The 24,554-nt window shown below is 34.0% G+C and overlaps 4 protein-coding genes and 1 long non-coding RNA gene across 5 annotated transcripts; 2 read left to right on the top strand and 3 right to left on the bottom strand.

The window, feature by feature from the left end:
* Positions 1 to 2: 2 nt before the first annotated feature.
* On the bottom strand, positions 3 to 1,890 carry LOC149734688 (cathepsin D-like). Its single transcript, XM_089880117.1, has one exon. It carries the CDS (start codon positions 1,874 to 1,876, stop codon positions 641 to 643), a length of 1,236 nt encoding a protein of 411 aa, XP_089736243.1. The 5' UTR covers positions 1,877 to 1,890; the 3' UTR covers positions 3 to 640.
* Positions 1,891 to 2,027: 137 nt separating this feature from the next.
* On the top strand, positions 2,028 to 5,788 carry LOC149734687 (uncharacterized). The gene is made up of 3 exons (XM_089880129.1): positions 2,028 to 3,825; positions 4,179 to 4,303; positions 5,349 to 5,788. The coding sequence occupies exons 1-3, from the start codon at positions 3,762 to 3,764 to the stop codon at positions 5,517 to 5,519; spliced, it is 360 nt and encodes a 119-aa protein (XP_089736255.1). The 5' UTR covers positions 2,028 to 3,761; the 3' UTR covers positions 5,520 to 5,788.
* A 2,711-nt stretch (positions 5,789 to 8,499) lies between these two features.
* LOC149734686 (uncharacterized) lies at positions 8,500 to 17,765 on the bottom strand. The gene is made up of 23 exons (XM_089880095.1): positions 17,591 to 17,765; positions 17,278 to 17,410; positions 16,746 to 16,882; positions 16,202 to 16,361; positions 15,794 to 15,959; positions 15,159 to 15,317; positions 14,828 to 14,969; positions 14,509 to 14,689; positions 14,143 to 14,311; positions 13,691 to 13,891; positions 13,421 to 13,582; positions 12,756 to 12,959; positions 12,201 to 12,311; positions 11,714 to 11,790; positions 11,326 to 11,488; positions 10,958 to 11,056; positions 10,691 to 10,812; positions 10,181 to 10,304; positions 9,871 to 10,017; positions 9,323 to 9,498; positions 8,933 to 9,122; positions 8,705 to 8,865; positions 8,500 to 8,640 (listed from the first exon to the last, which is right to left on the bottom strand). Exons 1-23 carry the CDS (start codon positions 17,763 to 17,765, stop codon positions 8,559 to 8,561), a joined length of 3,441 nt encoding a protein of 1,146 aa, XP_089736221.1. The 3' UTR covers positions 8,500 to 8,558.
* Positions 17,291 to 24,253, top strand: LOC149734684 (calcium-activated chloride channel regulator 1-like). The gene is made up of 20 exons (XM_089880098.1): positions 17,291 to 17,391; positions 18,541 to 18,761; positions 19,201 to 19,335; positions 19,410 to 19,560; positions 19,625 to 19,739; positions 20,059 to 20,239; positions 20,501 to 20,749; positions 21,001 to 21,222; positions 21,315 to 21,425; positions 21,529 to 21,705; positions 21,807 to 22,064; positions 22,179 to 22,340; positions 22,398 to 22,500; positions 22,562 to 22,641; positions 22,702 to 22,795; positions 22,914 to 23,019; positions 23,074 to 23,216; positions 23,457 to 23,643; positions 23,846 to 24,020; positions 24,115 to 24,253. Exons 2-20 carry the CDS (start codon positions 18,603 to 18,605, stop codon positions 24,217 to 24,219), a joined length of 2,913 nt encoding a protein of 970 aa, XP_089736224.1. The 5' UTR covers positions 17,291 to 17,391; positions 18,541 to 18,602; the 3' UTR covers positions 24,220 to 24,253.
* LOC149734685 (uncharacterized) lies at positions 21,436 to 22,380 on the bottom strand. Its single transcript, XR_016385205.1, has 2 exons — positions 22,267 to 22,380; positions 21,436 to 22,078 (listed from the first exon to the last, which is right to left on the bottom strand). It is a non-coding gene; the product is annotated as an uncharacterized LOC149734685 (long non-coding RNA).
* Positions 24,254 to 24,554: the final 301 nt, after the last annotated feature.

The following is a 24,554-nucleotide window of genomic DNA, read 5'->3' as shown; positions in this document are numbered from 1 at the left end:
AATCTAAGTAATGAAAAAAATGAAATTTTTATTACCTTTACATATACTTTTGCGTACCATTATACAGTTTGAATGAAACATTTATTTAATTAAATACAGTGCTTCTAAACTCTTAAGGTTATTTACTACAATATTTTGAAAGTATTTTTTGTAACTGTTTTTTTAATTTAAGTTATTCCTGCGTTTAAATGTAGTTTTAGAAGTTTTTCAGCCAAAGTTTTTCTACTAATCATATATATATATATATATATATATGTTTTTTACTAAAAAAAATGTTTTATTTTGGTCACACTGAAAAAGTTGAGAAGCACTGTTATAGTTAAATAAAATGCATTTGTACCATGAATTTTATTCAATTGCATTTTTACCATTGACAAAATGCGTTAAATGAAATTAATTTCACAGAAAAATAATACAACTATATTTAACCAGAAGGAAATCTCAAACAAATGTTCGTACATAATGACAAATTTTAATAAACAATCAATGAAAACACAAGTGTTATGCATGTATGATAACCAATACACAAAAGCTATATGCTATGAGAAAATGTTTTTATGTTCCTTGATAATTTTTTTGAAAATTTTTTTTGAGAATATATTTTATGTTTCTGTATAATTTTTTGGCAGGTTTTTTAAATTTATTTTGCCAACTGTGCGAATCCCACTCTGTTATTAGCAAAATCAAACGTAGTGTAGAATTTTCCCATGAAAATATCGCCGAGAATCCAGAGGGGGCCTCTAGGTGCGGGAACGTCCAAACCCATAAAACCAGAGATGCATATGCTTTCACCAGCAGTAGATTCTTTCATAACATAATCGTTTGGCTTCAAGATATATTTAACACCGCTTAAAGAGAATGTAATATCGGGCATGGTCGCCATTTTATTGCATTGAACTATATATTCGCCGTTTAGAAATTTGGTTGCACCTATAAGCTTGTTAATTTTTTCAATTTCATCAGTGGGCCCAGCTAAAAGTGAAGTACCGCTATCTACGATAGCTTTGCAGCCAGAAACGCATGCACTTGTAGAGCTGCCTACGCTCACACTGTCCATACTAATTTGCCAGTAGCCTTTTACAGTAACAGGATGGTAGCTGAAACTGCCGGTAAATTTTTTAGTATCTACACCGCCAAGATACAGTTCCCCTCCAGAACTAGCATTGGCGTCCCGGTTTAAATAGAACGAGAACTGGTTATGAGCCAAAGCTTTTTGCTTAAACATTTGGTTGAACACTGGTGTTATACCGTTTACAGAAATCTCAGGGTAGCCCATACCAAGAATGCCGTCAAATTTCGCGGCAACGAAAGTAAGACCAGGTTCTTTTGTAGCTTCAGCAAATAATTGGTTTTTGCTTTTTACGCCAGCAATGCTAACTGTATCACTACTGACATAACCAGAAAGACTACCACTCCCATACTGTATAGCAAAACTAGTGCCGTTTGATTTGTAACTGGAAGATTCACTAGCTTTGTACTTGTTATGGATAAGACATGCGATATCTGTTATAGCGCAATGTACAGAAGGTACCCATAGATTAGAAGACCCTGTATCAAAAACAACAGTGAAGGGCTGTGGAGGTGTTCCGATATAAATTTTGCCGTAATATTGAGCGTCTAGGTAATTTGTAAGTGGTTCTGGGGCAGCATTTGCGGCCATGAATTTCAGGTATTTTGGAGGCATAAGAATTGACAAATCCGTGTTTTTTTCACGCATGTCCTGACGTACGGTCTTCATTTTTTTCAGTTGAATCACATGACCAGCTTGGCATGCAATAACAAACAAGAGAAATACCGCAGCGATTTTCATGATGTTTAAATTAAAATAACAGTTATAATAAGGAAAACCTATATGGCTATACCTACAAAACAACATAACTTTAACAGAAACCAATAATTTTTATGGTAAAACCATTAGTAAATATAATTTTTATTTTTTAAATCGCTAAATTAAAATTACATGGAGCTATACAGAGAAGCCGGAAAATTTTTTCCGCTAGGAGGCGATGACAAATTCGTTTCTCTATTCTATGGGGAGCAGTTAGTTTCACGTTTTTTACACATAAAATATAAACCCCTATACCTCTATACCCCTAACCCCAAACTCGTGCTAATCAAACAAAAAAAACTTGAAAAAAATATAAAAAAGTATTTCACTGTGCGGGACTCGAACCCGATAAAAATGAAACAAAGAGAGTATGCGACCGCACGCAAACCGTTACACCACAGACTCGACGACAGTAAACACAACGAAAAAGCGTATATAACCGACCTAATGTGGGAAATATGTTCTTACTAGTGTTTTATGTATTTAGAAAGGTGTTTTTATTATTTATTTAATTTGTTTTACACTTATTAACACTTTGTAGCGCTGTTTTGTTCGTTTTTCCGTATTTTTTAATTTAAATAAATACCAACACCTAGCGGAAAAAGTTTTCCGTCTTCTCTGTATAGTCCCATGTATTAAAATTACACTGATAAAGACAGCCTATACTTACAAAACAACATAATTTTATTAAAACCCAAAAGGTTAAATATTAACTAACAGTGCAGCAAACCTTATGCAAACGTCTTTTAACAACAAAATCCCAAATTCAAGGATAGATTTGACAAAAACAAAACCAACCCTTCTTTCCTTTATTTTGTCTTGTGACTATACCCACGTGATACAGCACGTCATACGTGAACCACAAAACAGTAAACACGACTTTCCGTTTTGAAATGCCGTCTAGGGTTCTAGACTCTTAAAATTTCGAAATTTTAAATGCAATACCCCCCAAAACGCGCTACATTATCGTTGCTTTAAGGCATTTAGTTTAAAAACAATTGAAAAACCTGCTAAAAACTTTATTTTAACTGTGGCCAATCGCATAATAACATAGGCGTTATATAACTGCGGTTCATATACGTTTGTATGCAAGTAACTGCCAGCACGCCTGCGTAAACTGTATGTCAATACACTTAATACTAATGTCCGTATTTGACCTTTATATAACTTGACCTCAAATAAACTACGAGTGTTGCCTTTACAGTTTACTTTTTAAGACTTTAATCTATTTTGTATTCTTTAATTTAAATACCTCAATGCTAAAAAGTAGCTCTATAAATTACTAGTACATAAAAGTATAAAATTTCATTTATATACGACAGAAAAATGGGTAAATTTAAGTTTAATCAACCGTACACATGCGTGTTTAAAAGCAACGCCTATTTTAAACAGTAATATGTTTAGAGTTATTACTTTTGCTTCAATGATGGCAGCTGTACTTGTTTCCTGCAGACAAACCTTCGCAGATACTAATGTACACAACGAAACTATCTAAACGGAAGTATAGGGCTGACGTCACTTCTGATAAAAGAACACTTGTCGCATCTCACAGTTTTCACAATGGCTAAAACAAAAAGCGCTGAGTTGCGCTAACGCTTTTGTACTGTATTATGCTGTTAACGTCTTAATGCTGTTATACGAAACTGTATAATAACGACACAAACAGGATAATTTGATATTATGTGCTAAAGGCGCATCGACTTCCTTCACCGTACTATATAATACTGTGTCACCTGAGTACGCACTTCACATTACAGTCGGCTATATAAAGCTATCATGACGTTTGCTGCTGTATTACCCACTTCCTGTTAAATACCAAGTATTTAACAGTAAGAATGAACATTATTTAAAATAAATATGACGAATCAAATACGTGGTAAGGTTCTGGAATTAAAGCATAACATTTAAGCATGCGTTTATTCGCGTTTTGACTATGGGCATGTCAGCGTTCTTTTTTAGCTTTGTTATTGTTTTCGTTGCTCTTGCAATTTCGCATGGTAAGTGGAATTTTAAAATAATGTAGTGAATTTTCAATTGAAATATAGTAGAGTAGTGTGAGATATATATGGGATTTTGGAGCTAACGGTCACCATCTTACCCCACAGTACTATATACTACAGTGGAGGGAGATGGGACACCTTTTAGTTCAATTTTCTCGTCGCATTTGGAAATAAACGAAGAAAAATCAAAGAGTTATAAAACTATATATCCTCACGACTTTCATAGACCGTTGGTAAATGTTTAAAACACGATCAGGATATTTAAATACTATGTGCTAAAGGTGTTCTATCTCCACCCTTCCTACTATATTCTAATAATTCTACCATTTAATTGCAAATTTTTATTGCAGCAGCAGAGAGCATTTCGGGCCTAAAAGAGTTGGATTTGTCATCCGAAACAAACGAAACTCGCGTTCGGTTGGAATATGAAACTTGCTTGGATTTCTTGCCTCAAAGATTTAGTGTCAAAGTCAAGGTTATAAACAGTAGGATGGGGGAAGATGGGATATCTTTTTATTTTATTTTCTTATTCTATTTGGTAGTAAACAAAGAAAATTCAAAGGATTATAAAACAGTATCTTTACGACTCCCATAGACTGTTGTTAGTTGTTTAAAACACGATCAGGATATTTGGATATTATGTGATAAATGTGTACTATCTTCCCCCACCCTACTGTATTCCTAATTATTGTTTAAATACTAAATTAACTGTACAATTAAGCCGGTGTGGTAAGATGGGATACCGTATGCATATTTATTAAAATATTCGTATACTGAATCGTGAATATTATTCCGAAATGGATTAAGAAAATAGATTGAATTATGTCTCATCTTGCCCCACCTTGCTTTAATACATGTTGTTGAACAAAGTTTTTACGCATTTTGGTAATTTTGATTTGTAGCGGCTGTTTATATACGCGATATATACGTGGTATTTTCGAAGTTTCGTAAAATTCATTACTGGCGCCGTGGCATAGTGGTTAGCGCGCCTGTCTGTAACCCAGAGGTAATAGAATCAAGGCTCGACGCTGCTACCATTGTGGGCGAATGTGTCCTTGGGCAAGACACTTAACGGCAATTGCTCCAACCCAGTGGTCACTAATGGACCAAATTATCAGCCACTTACATAAAAAAATAAAAATTCCAAAAAAAAATAATCACCTACAAAGTAACATATACATGGTAACTCGTAAGCTGGCACGAGGTGTTAAACCCGTGTGATAACGACTGTCGTTTTCCAGCCACGTGAGGATAAAGTAAGTTACATACATTCATTCATTCATATAAGTGTCAATTTCACACATTGGTCATATAGTAGAGTGGGGGAAGATGGGACACCTTTAGCACATATTATCCAAATATCCTTATTGTGTTTTAAACAATTAACAACAGTCTTCGGAGTCATAAGCATACGGTTTAATAATTCTTTAAATGTTCTTTGTTTACTACCAAATGTGACGAGAAAATAGAATGAAAGGGGGGCCATCTTCCCCCACCCTACTATATAGGAGTTTTTACAGGCTAAGGATGTTTCATGGCCCACCTTCACAGCCATTGTTGTGGAAGTTGGTTATTATAACTTCATGGTTGAAATATCAAGAACCGGTGCAAATGTAGGCTGGCCATCTTTACTACTTTCATTTAATTGGGCGGCATATAGAAGTATGTGCCATACCCATTTTCCATTATAGCGTATTTATTTATTCGCTATTTAATCATGTTTTGCGTTGAGCCCATACCTGACTCTACTAAATTTAAACCGTCCTGATCGTTTTTTTAACAATTGTCTATGGGAATCGTGTGGATACGTTTTTATAATTCTTTGAATGTTCTTTAATTGTTTACTACTAAATGGGACGAGAAAATAGAATGAAAAGGTGTCCCATCTTCCCCCACCCTAGTATATATTTATATACCAATTGTCGTTGCTATATACCTCGCCTCGCGAATGAAAATAACTTTATTTATTCATTCATTGATACATTGCATGTAACACCAGACTGCGGGGAGCGATACAACAACTCGTGTTTGGAAGTTTTTAGCAAAACCTTGAAATATCAGCAAGCAAACGCCATTTGCACTGACAGAGGCGGCGTGGTTGTTCCGGTAAAAACACGAGACTTGCTGGAATTCGTTTCGGTATAAGTTTATTTATTGATGAACAATTTTACATGGTTAGAGCACTCGTCGCCTCTAATTCAAAGGTTTCAGGTCCAAGGCTCGTCGCTGCTACCGATGTGGCAGATGTCTTTAGGCAAGGCATTTAGCAGCAATTGCTCTAACCGAGTGGTAACTATTGGGTTGTCTAAATTGTCAGCCATGCAGAAAAAACAATCACCCACAAAGTTACAAATGTGGTAACTCGTAAGCTGGCATGAGGTATATGAAACAAAACTCCCATGACTGTCGTTTTCCACCGAGAATAAGGCAAGTTACAAATAAACAAACTATATTTTTATTTCTGTCTGTAAAAATCACAAGTATATTTACTATTTTTACCCGTCAACAGAAAATAGCAAAGCCGTTTAATAGTAATTTGTTTTGGATCGGAATGACCGACATCGAAAATGAAGGTACATGGGTTTTCAGGTCAGTATAGCCTTTCTACTCGTATAATTTATAAATGTCCATATATTTGACGAAATGTATAAATCTATACTGAACAAATTGCTCCAACCCAGTGGTCACTAATGGGCTGTCCAAGTTATTAGCCATACATAAAAAAATCCCAAAAAATAATCACCTACAAAGTAACATACATAGTAACTCGTAAGCTGCTAGCATGAGGTGTATGAACACGAGTGTTATAACGACTGTCGTTTTCCGGCGACGCGAGGATAAAGTAAGTTACATTAATAATCTATTTTACCCGCTTATAACCTCGCGTGGCGGTACATGGACAGTTAACAGTTTAATACGAGTGTTCTATTCCATACACCTCATGCCAACTTTTTTTCTACAATAGCGATGAAGAACTTGCTGAAAGCAATACATTTTGGGCAGTCGGCCAACCGGACAAATCTGTTAATGAAAATTGTGCCGTTATGAATATTGTTACCAAAGCTTTCCATGACTATCCCTGCAGTACGCAGTTTCCTTTCATTTGTCACTACAGCATTCATTTTAATTCTTTATAAGACCGTATAAAGTACTGTGGGGTAATGTGGGGCACCTTTTAGCACATAATATCCAAATATTCTGATCGTGCTTTGATCACTTAACAGCGATCTATGGGAGTCGCGAGGATACAGTTTTTTAATTCTTTGAATATTCCTTGTTTATTACCAAATAGGGCGAGAATAGAATGAAAAGGTGTCCCATGTTCCCCCCACCCTACAATATATATATTCCAATTCCCACTAACAGCCTGCATGTAATGCAGTACCATATAGCTATACAACGCCGTATACAATATTAGGCTTTTCGGTTAATGATTTCTTGGAGGCTTTTAATCTTATGTCGTGGGTTTACATTATTATTTTGTTGACACTTGCACCGTTTTTGTTGTTCACGTCGCGTAAAAGTTGTCTGTCTTCTCACTATTCGTGATCTTTTGTCTTTTCTTTTCCTGTTATTTTGGGCCCTTTATCACTATTTTGTTCATGCACGACTCGTTTCTTAAACTTGTTTAACGTTTTCGAGTGTTCCATGCCGCTAGCCTGATTGCTGCGTGTCCGCACGTGCAGTGCACCGCTCTTCTCCTGCTTTTAGTTTGGAGTTTGACCAGCAGTTCTTATTGTACTGTGTTAGTTGAAGATTGTAATTGTATTATTGTTTCACTGTTGTGAATCGTTAAGCAGTACTGTACTTGTTTTGAGCTGTCGTTGTAAAAAAGGTTAAGTGTATATTTTAATGGAATTTGTTTTTGTACTGTTTATTAAATTACATGTTTTAATAGTAAAATCGTATTTAATGCAGCTCATTGCAGACTATTACAGCAGTCAGTCTCCGTGATCAGCAGTTACAGTAGCGTCCCGGACGAAACCACCGTTATAAACGTAACACTACTATTTCTACAGTCATGTCTTAATGTATACCGTTCTTCAATATTGTTGTATAAATTGATTGTTTTGTGCTGTCATTTTAGTCTCTTTTGTAGTATTGGTCATGTATTTAGAAACTGTAATAATAAAAAGCATGTATAAAAATGTGGTTTTAATGAACATAATGTAGCAGGCTAACAGCTCAAAACTAATACGTTTCATATTCATGTGATTTTATATTCAGTTCTAATACGTTTATATTCAGTCGCAAAAAGTTGCGAATAATGCGCCATGCTACTATTTTCAGTCGCAAAAAGTTGCGAATAATGCGCCATGCTACAGTAGACAACAGTCTAGTTTAAATTTCTGCACTAGTGAAGAATCTTCCGTTACCTAGCATAATAGACTGGTGGAAAGTGTTAGTGGTTAGGTGTTGATGTCTGGATGGTTAGGGGGTTAGTGGTTATAGGGGTTAGTAGTTAGGGGTTAGCAAATAAGGTGGCACCTAAATTTCAACTAGCAGCACCTAAATTTCAACAGTTTTTATGTTACCTGGATGTCTTAAAACTTAACTTTCGTTCAAACTGTTTCACCGTGCATTAGAAATAAATTCTGTATTATATATAAATATCAAGAAATGGTGTGAAGTGAGCGATTTTTTTCTGGCACAACAACGTAAACAACCAATGTGTTATTACTCCGTTTTATTTATCGATTATTTGAAATTATGTTGGCACAGATTACAAATCATACTGGTGGTACAAACTTTGTTTGGTCAGGGTAATCGCTCCATGCTTGTACTTGTGCGTAAAATCGAATTGTTGTGAATCTATTAAAACGCATTATCATTAAATGTATCAACTTAAAAGCACAATTAAACAAACTAGATTTACTTTGAATAATCAAGATCCTTGCAGTTTGTTCCAAAAATATGATCATTAGGGTCACTAGAACAATCAACCATGTCATCTCTCGGAACATAAATCGTATAACCCGCAAATGGACTTTTGCATGGATTTGTACCGAAGAATTCAGTAGTATCGGAACACAAACTCTATAAATAACATCAAGGTAAATTTAATTAAGGTACCATCTAAATTACAAATTATCGTTATACATACAGTTTGTAAAAATTTTGCTGTTAAATGACTATCAGAGATGGATGAAACCAAATTTGACTGATCAAACGATAATACTGTTCCTTCATAAATGTTTTCAGGTGTTTGTTGAAGTAACTTGACAATTGCACCATTTTTATCATCAGGTATGAGGAAATTTGAATTTCCTTTGTGAGCTACTCTCAGATATATTCTGCAACAATTAATTAATTTAAAATGTCTATGTTGCAACAAAATCAAGTCAAACATAACATTGCGGAATCTTGAACTGAATAACAAAACCATTAACATTACACTCTCAAGCAAATTATAATATTTTTATTTGCCGCTTCAATACATTAGTTAGTGAGTGAGAAACTGATTTTCTGTTATGTAATTAGGCAGTAACCATACTTATCGGGAACAGTGTTAGGTTGTGCATCTCCTGTAAGTTCAACATAAATGGATCTTAGTCGAGTGTTGTAGCAGTGGCTGCAACCGATGGTATTAACATCATTTGGATCCAGTTTTAATGCAATATTTGCAACTCCTGATGTCTGCAGCTGGTCAAATATAGTAGGGTGCATCACCTAAGAAACAATGTGTAAATTTGTCAACGTAGCACAGTTGGTTAGAGGTAAATAGGTCCGAGGCCAGTCACTGCTACCATTGTGGGCCTATGTGTCCTTGGGCAAGACACTTAATGGCAATTTCTCTAACCCAGTGGTCACTAATGGGTTGTCCAAGTTGTCAGACACACATAAAATAAAAAAATCCCCCAAAAAATATTCGAAAAATAATCACCCAAAAAGTAACAAACTTGGGAACTAGTAAGCTAGCACGAGGTTTATGAAACAGAACACCCTTGTTACAACGGCTGTTGTTTACCAACCCTGTGAGGATAAAGTAAGAAGTAAAAAGAACTACGAATACAGGCCTACTGTTTTAACACACCCACTCACATTGTTAAACTCCCAACTTTTGGCATATGTGAACGTTTGTGTGGAAGAAACCTCAGCTAGAAACTTCTCTTGTTGGTTTTGTAATTGGTTACGAATAAGGTACATCTGAAGCATCCCTTCTAATTGACCAGTGCTTGAAACTGTGGCCTGTCAATCAAAATAAGGTAAATTTTATCAAAACCAAAATTTATTACAAGCCTAATTTTTTTTTTTGAAAATAAAATTGTATTACAATGTATACAGTTACTTCAATAAACAAACAATTGGTCTGTTCTTTCCTTAAGCATATATTAGCTAGGCCTATACAAACCTTATCACCAAATACGCTTGAATATCTGCTTAGAGCATCAAATTCCCACAAACAAGAAAATTCAAATGATTTCGATAGCTCGTACATAGATCGCATCACGATATTTTCTAATTGTTGGTAAAATCTTAAAATAAATAATAACTGGCTTATTTCTAACCACACTTAATTATGAACTGAAAATGAATAAATAAATGTATGCTACTTGTTTATCCACGCATGGTGGTGCAATGACAGTCCTATAACACAGGTATTCTGTTTCATACACCTCGTGCCCGCTTACGAGTTACCACGTATTTAACTTAGTGGGTGACTATCGAGATTTTTTGTTTTTCTGTATGGCTGATAGTTTGGACAACTCAATAGTTACCACTGAGTTTAAACAGTTGTCATTAATTGTTTTGCCCAAGGACACATACACCCACAACGGTAGCAGCGACAAGCCCTGAACCCATTCCGTTACCCATATATTTGGATATAAATATCAAAAGAATAACATTTCAACAAATTTACCCAAACAGACCGTCCGCCAATGTCATCCTTGATTGGACATAAGCACTATTTTCAACACCATTTACAATTGTATCAACTTGCATTTGTACTTCTTCCATTTGAGTAACAGATTCCTCAATTTCCTGCAAGTTGGAAAAACAATAACATTTGAATAAAAGATTTTTTAAGCTTATTTGACACAAACAGCCGAAATATTAAATTTGTTTATAATTACCAATATTAGATTTAAGAATAATTAGGATAAAGGTATAAAACAAATGAACACACCTGCCGTTGAATATCTACATTCATCAGGTATTCAATAACAGTTGCTCGAATCAGACCATCATTGTAGTAGTTATCAATTGCTTCAGTTAAGTTACCTGCCTTCGAAAGAATACTAAATATTTAGTTCAAAGTTATGATAAAACTATATGTATCAGCCAATATTAACTTTTTGATTTGTTAAGATGCTTATGACATAACTGTCTCTGGTTTCATTTGTTTAAGTTTAGATCTAAAACCATTTTAGAAGTTAAAATAAATAGTAATTGACATCACTAGTTTTAGTTCTAAACTTGAAAATATGTGTTTTTTGCACCTATGTTTAAATTGTTTTGGCAAGATACCATGAAAAGCATAACATTCTTGTTTACCAGATCTGGTTTGGAGTAGTCAATAAGACATCCAAGCTGAGAAATAAGGGCATCTTTACGATAAGAAAGGTCCTCTTTGATATATAACACCGCATCCATTTTAATAGATGAAAAATCCATATCTTCAGGATCTAGGCCTTGATAGGCATATCCAAAATCGATCCTAAGATAACAAAAACAACATTATCAGGCAAGGAAATATGTCTAGTTTAAAACTGTAAAGGTATTTTTACCAACTCTGGTTTGGGACGAATGTAACTGTGCGGGGCATCACATACGCCTACAATGGTAGCAGTGAGGAACCTTGAGTCCATAACCTCTGGGTTAGAGACAGGCGCGCTAACCAACTGTGCCACGGCTTACACAATAAATAATGAAGCATGATTACCTTTCACCCAAGGTTTCACCAGCAGCTTCAAGGTCAGTTGCATCACAATCTGGCATACTTGAAATTGTGTGTATGAGCTGCATAAATTGTTTTGATGCGTAATATCATTTAAGCTTGAAGTGTTGCACAATGTAAAGAAAAAATTTAAATCAGCATTTAATTTGTCTATTTTTATGTGTATGTAAAGTGTATACTCTGAAAACTAAATTTTAAACAAAAACTATATATATCCTATGTTAAATCAGTGTAAATTTGTGTAAATTCGCAATATTATTAATCTTTTCAGGGCACCAGAATATAGAATACAATGTATATATTTTTACTGAGTTATTTAAAGAAAAATGAAGCTACTCATAAAGTCTATAGGATATAATTAAACAGACTCAACTATCCAGTTAAACTAACCATTGCTACGAGCATATTTACGGTAAATATTTGAATTTAATAATCTTTACTTTATGTTTTACCAAAATATAAAATGAATTACCGACAATGAGCTTTGAATTACACCGACTGTTGAACCAGTTACAATATTCTTGGTAACACCAATAAGACCTCTGATGAGATGTGTAAATGTATCTTTTAATGCTTCCTTGGTCTAAAACAGAAAAATTACATCTAAACGAAATCTATGTTTTACTTGTATTAAACTTCATATGGTAATATAGACCCATATGGCATTCAATAATATTATTTTTATATTCATTTATTTGGTTTTAAAGCCTTATTAAAATACTTCAGTAAAACAGGGTTTCTTACTGTATCAGAGAACATCATGTATTTAAATGAATAAATGGAACTTTTTTTGTCTGTGTGTGGCCGGGTAACAACAGTTATTATACCACAGGTGTATTGTATGATTTGTAATGCTTGTGATCGATCAAATATAAATATGGAAAGGATGGGGTTCATGTATGGGTAACAATTTAGACAACCCACAGATTGCAGTGTATTGTATATTCCATCATTTGTATCTAGCATTAAATCCAATATTCTATGGTTATAATACGAACGGCGAGCCACTGCACCAGACTCAATTTACCTGTATAATCGCACGAGGTACTAGGTCAGTGATTCGAAACATTTCAAACTGCATTGACTCATCTACTTGACTTAAAACATTTACTAATTTATGTTTTGTTTTGGACAACTCTGCGTAGTTTTCTTCCAGATCATCAGTATTTTGCAGGACTGTGGCGGAAACTACTTGCTGAATTGTTTCACACACAAAGACTATGTTTGAAATCTGTTAAAGCAACAAAAATATATAGTTGTTAAATACACAAAAAGAACCGGTTTGTTTAAACTTAAACTGATAATAGAAGGAGTAGTAAAAACATAATTGGAAATCACAGAATAGTAGGATATAGGCACTGTTAAATTTTCAACACCCAAAGGTTTTTAATTGTAAAACTGCTACCATTGTGGGCGTATGTGTCCTTGAGCAAGACACAACGGCCATTGCTCCAACTCAGTGGTCACTAATGGTTGTCCAAATTATCAGCCATACATAAAAAAATTAAAAAATCCCCTTCAAAAAATAATTACCCTAAAGTAACATACATGGTAACTCGTAAGCTGGCACGAGGTGGTAAACCCGTGTGAAAAAGACTATCGTTTTCCAGCCAAGTGAGGATAAAGTATGAATGAATGAATGTAACTCCTTAAAGTTACATTCATTCATTCAAAACGTAAATAAAATCTTACTTGATCCGAAACACTGTTAAAAACGTCTTCCACTTTATCTCCTGCCGCAAGAAGTTTATTAGTTTTAAGATTCCAATAGTTAAACGCTTTGTCTGGCGCGTAAGTTTCAGTATGACCGTAGTAGTCGAAGCCAGCCTTTATCCATTGTGTTCGAACTTCAATCTGAAATGCATCAACATATATTTATAAATTGCATTAAAAAGACACATTTTACTAGTTTTTGATATGGTGGTATCTTAAGTTGCTATACCTTGCATCTGTGGTACTTACTTCTTTGTGAAACAATGAATTTTCATCTGATACTGACAAAAGAAATTGAAAAATTGCAGAAGTTTGGTCAAGATCATTCCTCTGATATAGTGTCTCCCCATATCTTCTAATCACTCCTAATAAATCAGCTTCTAACTCAAACCAAGGTTTAACAGAACCGATAGTTCTTAAATGAGATGAAGCAATACTCCCCATTTCTCCCTAACAAAAAAGTTTTTATAAATTGCTTCAGAAATTGTTTTACAGAAACAAAAACCAGAACAAAACACACTTTTTAACTTAACTAAAAACCAAACAATTTGGACCACATCATATCTAATAAAATTGGTCATGATTGATGTTCTAGCTAAGCTTGTTTGACATAAACAACACAACACAATTACTATTAAACATAAACCAAAATATTAGCAGCTTGATATTGCTAATCAAATTTTCCGAATTATCAAACATACTGTAGCTGGGATTCCTTTCTCAAAACCATCTTTGCCTGGGCTACCAGTTGATCCAGTATTACCACGATTGCCACAATCAGAGTCATCATTACAATGATGCCAGCAACGCCACCCCTCACACCACCAACCATCATGGCATCGAAACCCACACCCTCCTATCCCTCCAGATCTATATAAAAAAGCAAAACATGTTTTAAAAAAATGAAGGTTGAATCAGAATTTATAAATCATTATTCAAGTAATGAAGCATTGCTCGAAGCGATAAGTAAACAAAGGTACCAGTTAAACTATTTGTAGCCAACAGTTTCTACTATCAAGTTTGGCATTTAATATACTTTTCTCCCACACAGTAATATTAGCTCATACCCCCCCTTTCCGGCAAATCCAGGAGAGGCAGGGTGTCCCCCATATCCAGGTATATGTTCAAGGTTTATAGAGCCTGACAAAGTTTCAGCATAGATTGACACAGATTCAGCTGCTCCACCAGAATATGAATTACCAGCTTCACGACCATCGTTGCCACTTTCCCCGCCGTATCCCTTCTTTCCTTAAAGTTAGCAGCATAAAATTTAAATTAATATTAGGAATTCTCCGCATCATAAATAACGTCAACTCTTTAATTGAATAAACCAGCCATTTTAGATCCTCTAAAAGTAAACCCAATAAATCAAATCCAATATTTTACCTTTGCAATGTTTATCTTGATCAGTCCACATATAGCAGTGACCATCACAGCATTCACCTTTGGAAAGTTTGGGTGGTACACTGGTCTGGTCATCTCCAGGTCTACCATCACCCCCTGCCTCTGGTTGGCTTCCATTTGAACCCTTTAAACATCAATAAATATCAATACAAATATCACAAAAATTTGTTGCACACTTTTAAAAAAGGGAGCGAACAGCTTTCTACATTGGAAATTTATATAAATTAACCGAAATCTATTTCTAATGTTGCAATACCAGTTAGGCATTAAACATCACATACTAAGTAAAGGCTTAAACAAACAAAAAAAACACCTGAACAGTAAGTTCTAGGTTCCCGACAATTTGTTGAGCAATCAGATTAACTGCTGCACTCTGTACACCTGGTTTACCATTGCTTCCTGGGTAACTAACATCAGCTTTTGTAGGGTTGTAGCAAACATCATTATTGATTTGATGGCATACAGTCGGAGCCTACATTTGTTAAGCATATAAGAAAACACTAACCTGTTAGACACAAGAAGAGCCATGGGACAGAGGTTTGAGGGTTTACCATTTAAAAATGGGTTTAAAATTTAATGCTTCTACTATGCTTCTTGTGGTGCAAGTAAATGGGTGACTCATTATTCTTGTATAGCGGAGAAAAAAACATTCTGTTACACTGGTAACTTATTTTAAAACCTTGTGTTTGCATACAAGTTACAATGTGTATTTTGTTGAAAGTTCTTTTTGTCTTTTTTTGCAAATAGTACAACCTGTTAGTGGCCATAGGGTTGAGGCAATAAACTTTAGATCTAAGGCCACGCACACAGGATAGGTGCACAATACTAATAGCATCATGCACAGAATCCAGTATTGCTCTTAAGGGAAATTTAGCAGTCATTGCAACAAAACAAAAGTGTAGGGAACAGTACAAAATTTAAAACTTATAATAAAATGTGGTTTGGTACCATTAGTTTTAGCTCAGCATTGTTTGATACAAATCTTCTTGCTTTAATATTAATTTGACTTAATCCAGGGAACTCTGCAACTGGTTGATCAACATATACAGTGTCTGCCTGTACATTCAGAATGATATCAACACTGTTTCCTTCAGTTTGTATAAAAGGGAATTTGCTGAAATTTATAAAAAAAATTACTTGCCGTTTTCGAAGATTCGAATAGGTAAAATAGGATTATTGTCAGGATTTTTTACTAAAGTTAGTACCACATTTATTACTATTCTAGACCCATAATAAGCAGACTCTAGACCCATTATAAGCAGAGATTTATATTAGTTAAAAGTTAAAACCACAACTGCAATTGTAATCTATGAACCCATTTACCAAGTAATATGTTTCATAATATTTAAGTTTTACCCTTTGCTCTGAACAGCCAGTAAGTCATGCACAACAGAGAGATGTACTTCCCTACCCAACACATCAAATACTTTGTCAACACCAACAATAGATGGCGTGGTGATCCATTCTGGTGTAGGGATGTCAACAGCTGAATACCTTCGGCCATCACCCAATAACTCTGTATTGTGTATATTTTATACTTAACTTGATTCAGTTTTAAAGTAAATCTTATCTGAATTAAAATTCAAACAAAATAATATTCAAACAGATATTTGTAGGTCGCAATCATGCATTTTTTTGTCACACACATGATATGCAATAAGAAATATATTATAACCCACAAAGTTAAAATATGTAAAATATTGATTATAAATCATAGGAATGGGTAATGTCCCATTAGCACTGACTAGCTGCTTAGTAAGTTAAAAACAAACTATTTCAATCAATTTGAAATCTTGTATTACCAAAATAAACGTAAAAAGAAAAATTGAAACTGATCTATTAATTGATATTAATTTAGGTATCACATAAATGTAAATGTGTTTTGTTGCTACAAACTAACTAGAGACAGGGTCAATGAATTCAGTTGCACTCCAGTACAAGTGAACAAGTCTATCGCCGCAATTGCAAGAACTTCCATCGCATTTGATGTTGACAGTAAATTGAGATTTTGTGATAGTTTGAATCGTAACAGCATATCTGTGTTAAATAAAATTAAATATAAATATCCACATTGTAAAGCAAGGTTGTTCAATATAATATCTAGAAAATTATCCCCTTATTGTAGTGGTTGTGTTCTTACGCACACTTTACTTTCAATTAAAACTTTGATATGTTTAATTAAATGTTGTTTACCTAATTTACATTGTATTGTCTGTAGGGTGCAACGGTCATGCATTTTATCCAAAACAATCTTTCATTTAATCAATAGGAGTGTTTTAACAACTATTGTTTTACCGTTACTTTTCGTTTTTGTAAATCTCGTTATTGTTGTAAACCATTCTTGCATTAATATTAAACGCAACATCTCATATTTTTACATTTCACATAAAGGTTATTTATCTATTAACAAAGTGTTAAAAATAATCACTTACTTTTCAGTGCACTGGGGATTCCCTCTTGCCCATGCCGACACAGTTGGTGGATTATTAAATTCTAATGAGAAATGAACAGTTACTGATGCCTCCCCAAATGAATTGACTTCCACAGTACGACTGTTTTGCTCATCTGTAAAAATGTTTATCTAATTATAATTTAATTTTGTGACATTAAGTTACCATACTTTGAAAACTGTGTAAGAAAATCAAAACATCATCAACTTAACAATTACAACTATGTAAACTTAAGTCAATTTAATACTCATTTAATTTATTAGTTAAAATAAATATTACTATAGAGTCAACTAACCATGAACTGCAAATGCTTGCAGTGAGTACCACAGTATTGTGATAGCAAACTGTATATACCAGCGCTGAAGCAACATACTATAATAAGTGATTTGAAACACTACTCTGTGATACAGCAATATATCTATTCTCCACAATAGTATTCTCTTTAATGGGTACTGACTGATTAAAACCATTTTATATCAGAAACCAAGCTAGTGTAATAATTGATGAGAATTGTGCCAGTTGTTGTTTTGAAAGGCTTTTGCAAACCACACCTAAAACAATGCCACAGCTTATAATGTTCCCATGCTTTTTTTAAATTTAACCTTGACCTTGACATTGAAAATATTTTTCTGCAAAAGTAAAAAAACAAAACTTAAAATGAAATAAAAACATACCTGCATATAAATATCAAAATAATATGCCTATCTCACAAAGGTTCTATTTAATAGTCAATCACCATATGAAAACATTTTATATTATATTAAAAAAAACAAGGTGATAAACATATGAGAATTGGAAAACGTGTTGTTGGTTTTTTAAATACACACTTAAGGCAACTTAACAGGCCATCAAGTTCTCACGTTAATTGTTATCAATTTTGACTTGATAACAATCATTTTTGTACGAATAACAAAGAACCACAAAACTAATAAATTAACTTAACAATATTTGCATAATGAAGTCAAAACAACAGCATGTATGGTTCCTAGGCTATTTTAAACTTGATCTTGAACCTCAATACAAATTTGCATTATGATTAAAATGGTGATAAACTTGTGAGCAAACGTCCTACATGTCGAAAACATTTAAACAGTTGTTATGAAACTGTAATAAATATAAAATTGTGCTGACACAAACATACAAAATTCACACTGTCAAAACAAGCACATCTGGAACCTTTCTGAACAACATTTTACCACAACCACTAAAAAGCAAGATGCTGTATTCCCACACCTCCATCTTCAGGTGTAGAGATCTCTATTTAAGCTGAGCTCACAAGCATAAAGAACATTTTAACAACAAAAGAAATGAAGTATACCATCAGTCAGTTTGTACTTCGGCTGCTAATATTTGTGCATTTGGTATCATGTAGTAACATCAATCTTGTTGAGAACAAATACATAAATATTGTAATTGGAATCAATCCAGAGATTGAAGAAAACTTAGATCTTCTAAATAACATACAGGTAAGTTTGTAAAAAATCATATGGTTCACTTAAGCTGTTAACTTAAAACCCTGAACCAGGATTCATTATAATTCATTTGTTTGCACTAAAATCAATAAAATATTTCTTTATTTTTGTATGTTCCTCTTTGACAAAATTGTGTTTACAATTGCTAATTTATTTGCTGGATTACTTTACAAAAAATATATTACCATGTAAACAGTTTTTAGCTTGTCCTGCTAAATCAACAACATTTTAACATACCACTTCTTAGTTGAACTAATTGACTGGAAGTGGTTTGAATGGTATTAGAACTGATATAATAACTTTTATATTAATAATAATACCTTTATTTGTATCTTCTTTATTTTTTTTTGTAATAACAATAACGAAATATTAATAACAATTTTATTTGATTACTGTAGCGAAGATCAATTACCATTTATAAATAAATATACAGAGCATTTGGACAGAGGCTTCAGAAGTTTTATGGCAAGCAACAAAACAACGCACATACTTTGGTGAAATTACAGTGATCGTTCCTAAAACCTGGAGTGGAACCTATCCAGCATCAAGGAATCTTACATACAGTGGTGTGAGTATAAATTAATATTTTGTATCACAAGCTTCTCCTCTAATTTAATTTACTGAAATGAAGTACCATTTTAGGCAGATGTTATCATCGCAAATGAAAATGTGCAATATGGAGATATGCCATACACACTTCAGTTTGGTCAATGTGGGGAACCTGGAAAGTATATGCATCTAACACCAAACTATCTTTTAAACAGTGATGTAGTGGAAAACTACGGACCAAAGGGTAGGTCTTGATAAATTAAAGATAATTGAAAAATATGCTAACTGTTTGCATAACAAACTCATAGGAAAAGCTATAGTACACGAGTGGGCTCATTTAAGATGGGGTGTTTATGATGAGAGTGCTACTGAAGGGTATGATGGGTTCTATTATGACAAAAATGGGAAATTAGAAGCAACCAGGTGAGTGAATTCCAGATTCCACCAAAACTAAATAAATATTTTTCAAAAAAAACTGCAAAACATTGAATCTCAAAATGTACAGTCCGGAGTGTAAATCTAAATGATGAAATGTGCTATAGTTAAATTCTTCTATTTAAACTCTGATTAATTTTTCGGTAAACAATTCTTCTAAACTGTCTACTATTTCACCTTGTGATACTGGTTATGTTTTGGACAAGCAAAGATAAACACAATGAAGCATATTTACTAACTTTATATTGTCTCTTTAGTTACAGTAATTGTTTGGACTTTCAAGGCTTTTCCAACAGTAGTTTTACAGGTGTCCAGTAGCTTTGAAAGGAGAAAACATTGCAATAAACTGGACCACTGGTGAAATGAAACCATGTCAGTCAAACCAATACACTAACTGGGTGCCAACATCTAACTGCACTTTTATACCTTATAAAGAACAAGATCCAGCTCTTTCTACTTCACTGATGTCACATCAATACATGGATCAAGTAAGAATTCATGTGATTCCACAGTAACATAATTAAAATAACAAAGACTAATGTACCTATACAAATAAAGGAATGCTGTCTCAGAGTTATAACACCTATGATCTGTTTGATACTACTCATGTCCATTTACAAAATATTGATACAAAATTTGGGGGCAATATTTTTATGTTGTAGGACTTAAAAATAGATTTATTTGATTGTTTGACTTAAAACAAGGTAAACCTAAGCAGGATATTTTAGCTATTTTTGTACAACGTTTAGGCTTATACATTCTGCCATGATGACCCATCAGACCCTATCAACCTACATAACAGAGAAGCTCCCAATGAACACAATCGATTATGCAATCAACGTAGTATGTGGGATGTGATTATGTCTTCCAATGATTTTGCGAATGAAGCCAACCTGCCCAACCCTAGCATTGTCTCCACTGTTCCAAACTTTAAGTTTGTACAGCCAAAAGAAAACAGATTTGTTTTGGTGCTTGATATATCTGGCACAATGAACGGGGTATGCTGATTACTATCTATTTTCATTACTTTTTTCATGCACTCAATTTGACCCCCCATTTTTATTATGTTTGACACTTGTTGTTATTTTTTCTAATATATCTAATATAAAAGTCTCACCAGTTTTTTTGCATGTAATAGGATGTTACATGCTTTTGTCTACATAGGTTGTTTTGCAGTTTTCAAAATAAATCAAAGCTTAAACAAATTGTCAAAGCATTGTTTAAAAATCTTTCTTGGATTTTATTACAGAAAAAATTTCAAGACATGCAGACAGTTTTACATGACATTCTATCACAATATATATCCGATGGTAGTGAAGTGGCGATGGTGCAGTTTTACACACAAGCTGATGTGTTACATGACTTGGTTAAAATAAATTCTATGTCAGATAGAGAACAATTGCTTGCTGTCATTCCAGATGGCATTCATGGTCTTGGAAGCATTGGAATTGGAATAAGCACTGCTGTATCTGTAAGTAATTTACTTTCCTTTGAAACTGAGAACCTTATCCACGACAATTGAGAATTTTGACGCTATTTTCCTTCATTTTTTTTTAAATTTAGATTCTACAAAACAGTGGCTCAACTGTCGGCAGTCACATTGTTGTTTTAACTGATGGTACAGAATCATATGCACCTTACATAAGTGATGTACATGATGAAGTTACTTCCAATGTAAGATTTATTTAAATCATATGTTTTATTTTTTGAAATTGATTTTTTATCAGATGGGCATTTTTTAACTAATTGACAACAAAAACATTGTTTTCTGTTCTAGGGCATCATCTTGAGCACTCTTACATTTGGGGACTATTTGAACAGTGATTTGGAATTACTAGCTAAAGAAACAGATGGAGATTTTATCATCAATGTTAATGACTTTTCCCTGGTCAAAGAAATGTTTCAGTCTTACTCGGAAAGTGTCGATGGGGACCAATCGCAAAACATTCTGCTGGTAAATAAAACAGTGTGCAGTATGTAATACATTTTGCTTATTGCTAACTTTATTTATTAAGGCATGCTACAGTTTTGAGTCTATTCTTGTCACAACTTTAGGTTAGTGAAGCACTACACAAAATGTCAATTAATGACCTTAGAGTTGAGTCTGTGGTACTCGATGGCAGTGTTGGCAAAGATACAATCTTTGAATTTCAATGGTCTGAGTCCTGGGTTGGAGGAGAACCAGTCATAAAAGTGACAGATCCAAATGGTAAAGAATATTGCTCCCACCCAACAGATGGCTGTTTCAATGAAGGAGTCGGTGTAAACAACCAGAAAAGGACTGTTGTTTTTCAGATACCAGATGTAGCACAGGTAAGTGTAGTTTTCTAAAGTAAATTAACTACATAAGTGGGTTAATACATTATTATCCTTCAAGCTTGGTTAAACATGTGTTTTATTTTATTTTATGCAGTTTTATATTATTAGGGTAAATGGGAATACAGTATCACCACATCAAACCATTATCAGTATGTGAATGTGAAAGTTACCACAAAGGCTCTACAAAGTAATGTACCTCCTATTGTGGTGGAATCCAGTTTGTCAAAAAGGTCATTTGAAGCTGGTGACAGTGTCATTATATACAGTAAGGTACATCTGGAAATATGTTTGCTGCTGAGCTTCTAAAAATGCTGTTCATTATCATAGGTTAGTCAAGGTTACAATGCAGTTCTGGGTGCTAAGGTAGAAGCCCTTATAAGCTGTCCTGATGGAACCGTAGTCACTCTGGACTTGACTGACTCTGGTTCAGGTAACTGCCTAAACATTTAAAGATAAATATGGCATAATTTATTTTTTTAAAACCAAAACAGCACCAGATGCAAGAAAATCTGATGGAGTGTACTCTAGGTATTTCTCAAGTTTTGTTGGAAATGGACAATACTCAGTTACAGTATGTTGTCTTAAAAGCTAGCAACAAACAAAGTAACAAATCATTTATTATTTTAACAAGGTTAGTGTCACTGGTTCAGCTAATAACCCAGCTGTAGTTGCATCTTCTGTACGTTCAACAGCAGCCTATAACTCTGGCTACATTGACTCAAATGGTATGTACTATTTATGCATAAATACTGTATTCTAGCATTTTTCAGAGAAGTTACCACTCTAACACCCAGTTACCACGTTTCAGACCAGATAAAAATAAACAAGATACATACTTTTCAGATGTAGTTGTGTTGAATCCAAATGGAGGTAAAGTCCAAGTTATACCAGCCCCTTCACTTATCGAGTTCTCAAGAATTTCAGATGCTGGTGGATTTACCTACACGGGGTAAATTCTGTCATACCTATTAATACATAACAATTAAACTAATGCCAATTATAGACCAATCATCACAACTTATAATGATGTATACGCACCTGCAAGAGTACTAGATTTGAGCGCTGTACAAAAGGATCCATTGGACGGCCTGCAAGGAATAATCATTTCATTCACTGCACCTGGGGATGACAATGATGTGGGCACAGGTAGTACAGTTAGTTTATATAAAACTTGCAGTTTGCATTTTTATCTACAGACCTTTAAAATGTGCAGAAAGTTGTTTGTACAAATGTTGACAGAAAATAAAAATAATAAAAGTTTCTCCCATTTACTTTATTGTTCTCAGTGTATAATTGGCAATTTAAATCATAACATTTAAAATTTGTTAACATTCAATTTTCTCTACTTTGCATTGACTTTACATATTCTTATTTTCATTTTTGCAGCTTCACAGTATGAGTTACGTTATAGATTTGACAACTTTGATTTGCTCACGACATCATTCGAAAACTGTCATCCAATTTACCAAAGCATGTTAACCTCTGGAAACTTAATGAAACCGGGTGTTGCAGGGAATGCCCAAACATTCACTGTGTTTCTGCCCAACATACCAGCAGATGAAGAAACCTTGGTGTAAGAACTGTTGTATTGGAATGTTTTTTTGTTACTACTTATTTTGTCATACATTTGCTTGTTTTAAGACTCTGTCATTCGGTATATCATTTTTCATTCTTTTTTTTGGCAATGTTTCTGATTAAGTCATCACCAATCTAAAAAAACTGTACTAGTTTAGTGTGTAGAGTACTTATTCGATAATTGGAATTATACAATGCAGAATTGGATTTGCTGTCAGGACAACAGATGATGTAGGTAACACAGCTGAGTCCTCCAATGTTGCAGTTATAAATCTCTTTATTAAACCTCCTGAAATTGGTTGTATTGACGACAACGGGGTGCCCTACTCAGGAGAACCTTTCAAGAAAATTGACGATTGCGATGATTTTTATCAGGTATGTAGAGAGTTTAAAATACTAATTAAAAAGTGCTTAGATGCTTCAAGACAGTTTTAAAATTCAAGATGGGTAAAATACTTTTGTTCTTTAGTGTTCCAACGGAGAGTTGAACATGATTCACTGCCAACCGGGGACTGTATTTAATCCGATAATCAAAGTTTGCGACCATCCAGCTAATGTACCAGAATGTCAGTAATTTGTTTTGTGTGAAATAAAAATGCTTCCTGGAATCTTTAGTTACTGCTTGAAACATATATAAAGTTTTGCCCATTATTAAATTTATTAAGTAAATAAGGGTGAGACATCAGTTGGATGCTTTTCGCTTACTGGACACTTTGCATAGCTTTATCAACTAAACGAACGTGCGATCTACTATCTATAATCACATAAGTGATCATTTGCTCAAGGCTTTTATCCGCCAAAGCTTTGAGCAAGACTTGCGATTGTAATTTCACCATTAGGGGGTTCACTGAGAAAAAAAATTGAAGCGGGTCTACCTTAAGCGTTCATTTTTGACTTCTGCAAAAATTG

This window comes from Ciona robusta, chromosome 6 (genome assembly GCF_009617815.1).
Source record: "Ciona robusta chromosome 6, ASM961781v2".
NCBI lineage: Eukaryota > Metazoa > Chordata > Ascidiacea > Phlebobranchia > Cionidae > Ciona > Ciona robusta.
This window is presented reverse-complemented; position numbering and strand designations above follow the sequence as displayed.

What these genes read in the sequence shown, in the direction of transcription:
- LOC149734684 (XM_089880098.1), top strand. Translation starts at nt 18,603, where the DNA reads ATGAAGTATACCATCAGTCAGTTTGTACTTCGGCTGCTAATATTTGTG. An exon ending in GGAATCTTACATACAGTGGT is followed by an intron (nt 19,336 to 19,409) that starts GTGAGTATAAAT and finishes GTACCATTTTAG; the next exon opens with GCAGATGTTATCATCGCAAA. An exon ending in CACATCAATACATGGATCAA is followed by an intron (nt 20,240 to 20,500) that starts GTAAGAATTCAT and finishes TACAACGTTTAG; the next exon opens with GCTTATACATTCTGCCATGA.
- LOC149734688 (XM_089880117.1), bottom strand. Translation starts at nt 1,876, where the DNA reads ATGTTGTTTTGTAGGTATAGCCATATAGGTTTTCCTTATTATAACTGT.
- LOC149734686 (XM_089880095.1), bottom strand. Translation starts at nt 17,765, where the DNA reads ATGGTTTTAATCAGTCAGTACCCATTAAAGAGAATACTATTGTGGAGA. An exon ending in GGATTTGCCGGAAAGGGGGG is followed by an intron (nt 14,312 to 14,508) that starts GTATGAGCTAAT and finishes TTTTTTATATAG; the next exon opens with ATCTGGAGGGATAGGAGGGT. An exon ending in AAGGATCTTGATTATTCAAA is followed by an intron (nt 8,641 to 8,704) that starts GTAAATCTAGTT and finishes GCGTTTTAATAG; the next exon opens with ATTCACAACAATTCGATTTT.
- LOC149734687 (XM_089880129.1), top strand. Translation starts at nt 3,762, where the DNA reads ATGGGCATGTCAGCGTTCTTTTTTAGCTTTGTTATTGTTTTCGTTGCT. An exon ending in TGCTCTTGCAATTTCGCATG is followed by an intron (nt 3,826 to 4,178) that starts GTAAGTGGAATT and finishes TTTTTATTGCAG; the next exon opens with CAGCAGAGAGCATTTCGGGC. An exon ending in GATTTAGTGTCAAAGTCAAG is followed by an intron (nt 4,304 to 5,348) that starts GTTATAAACAGT and finishes GAGTTTTTACAG; the next exon opens with GCTAAGGATGTTTCATGGCC.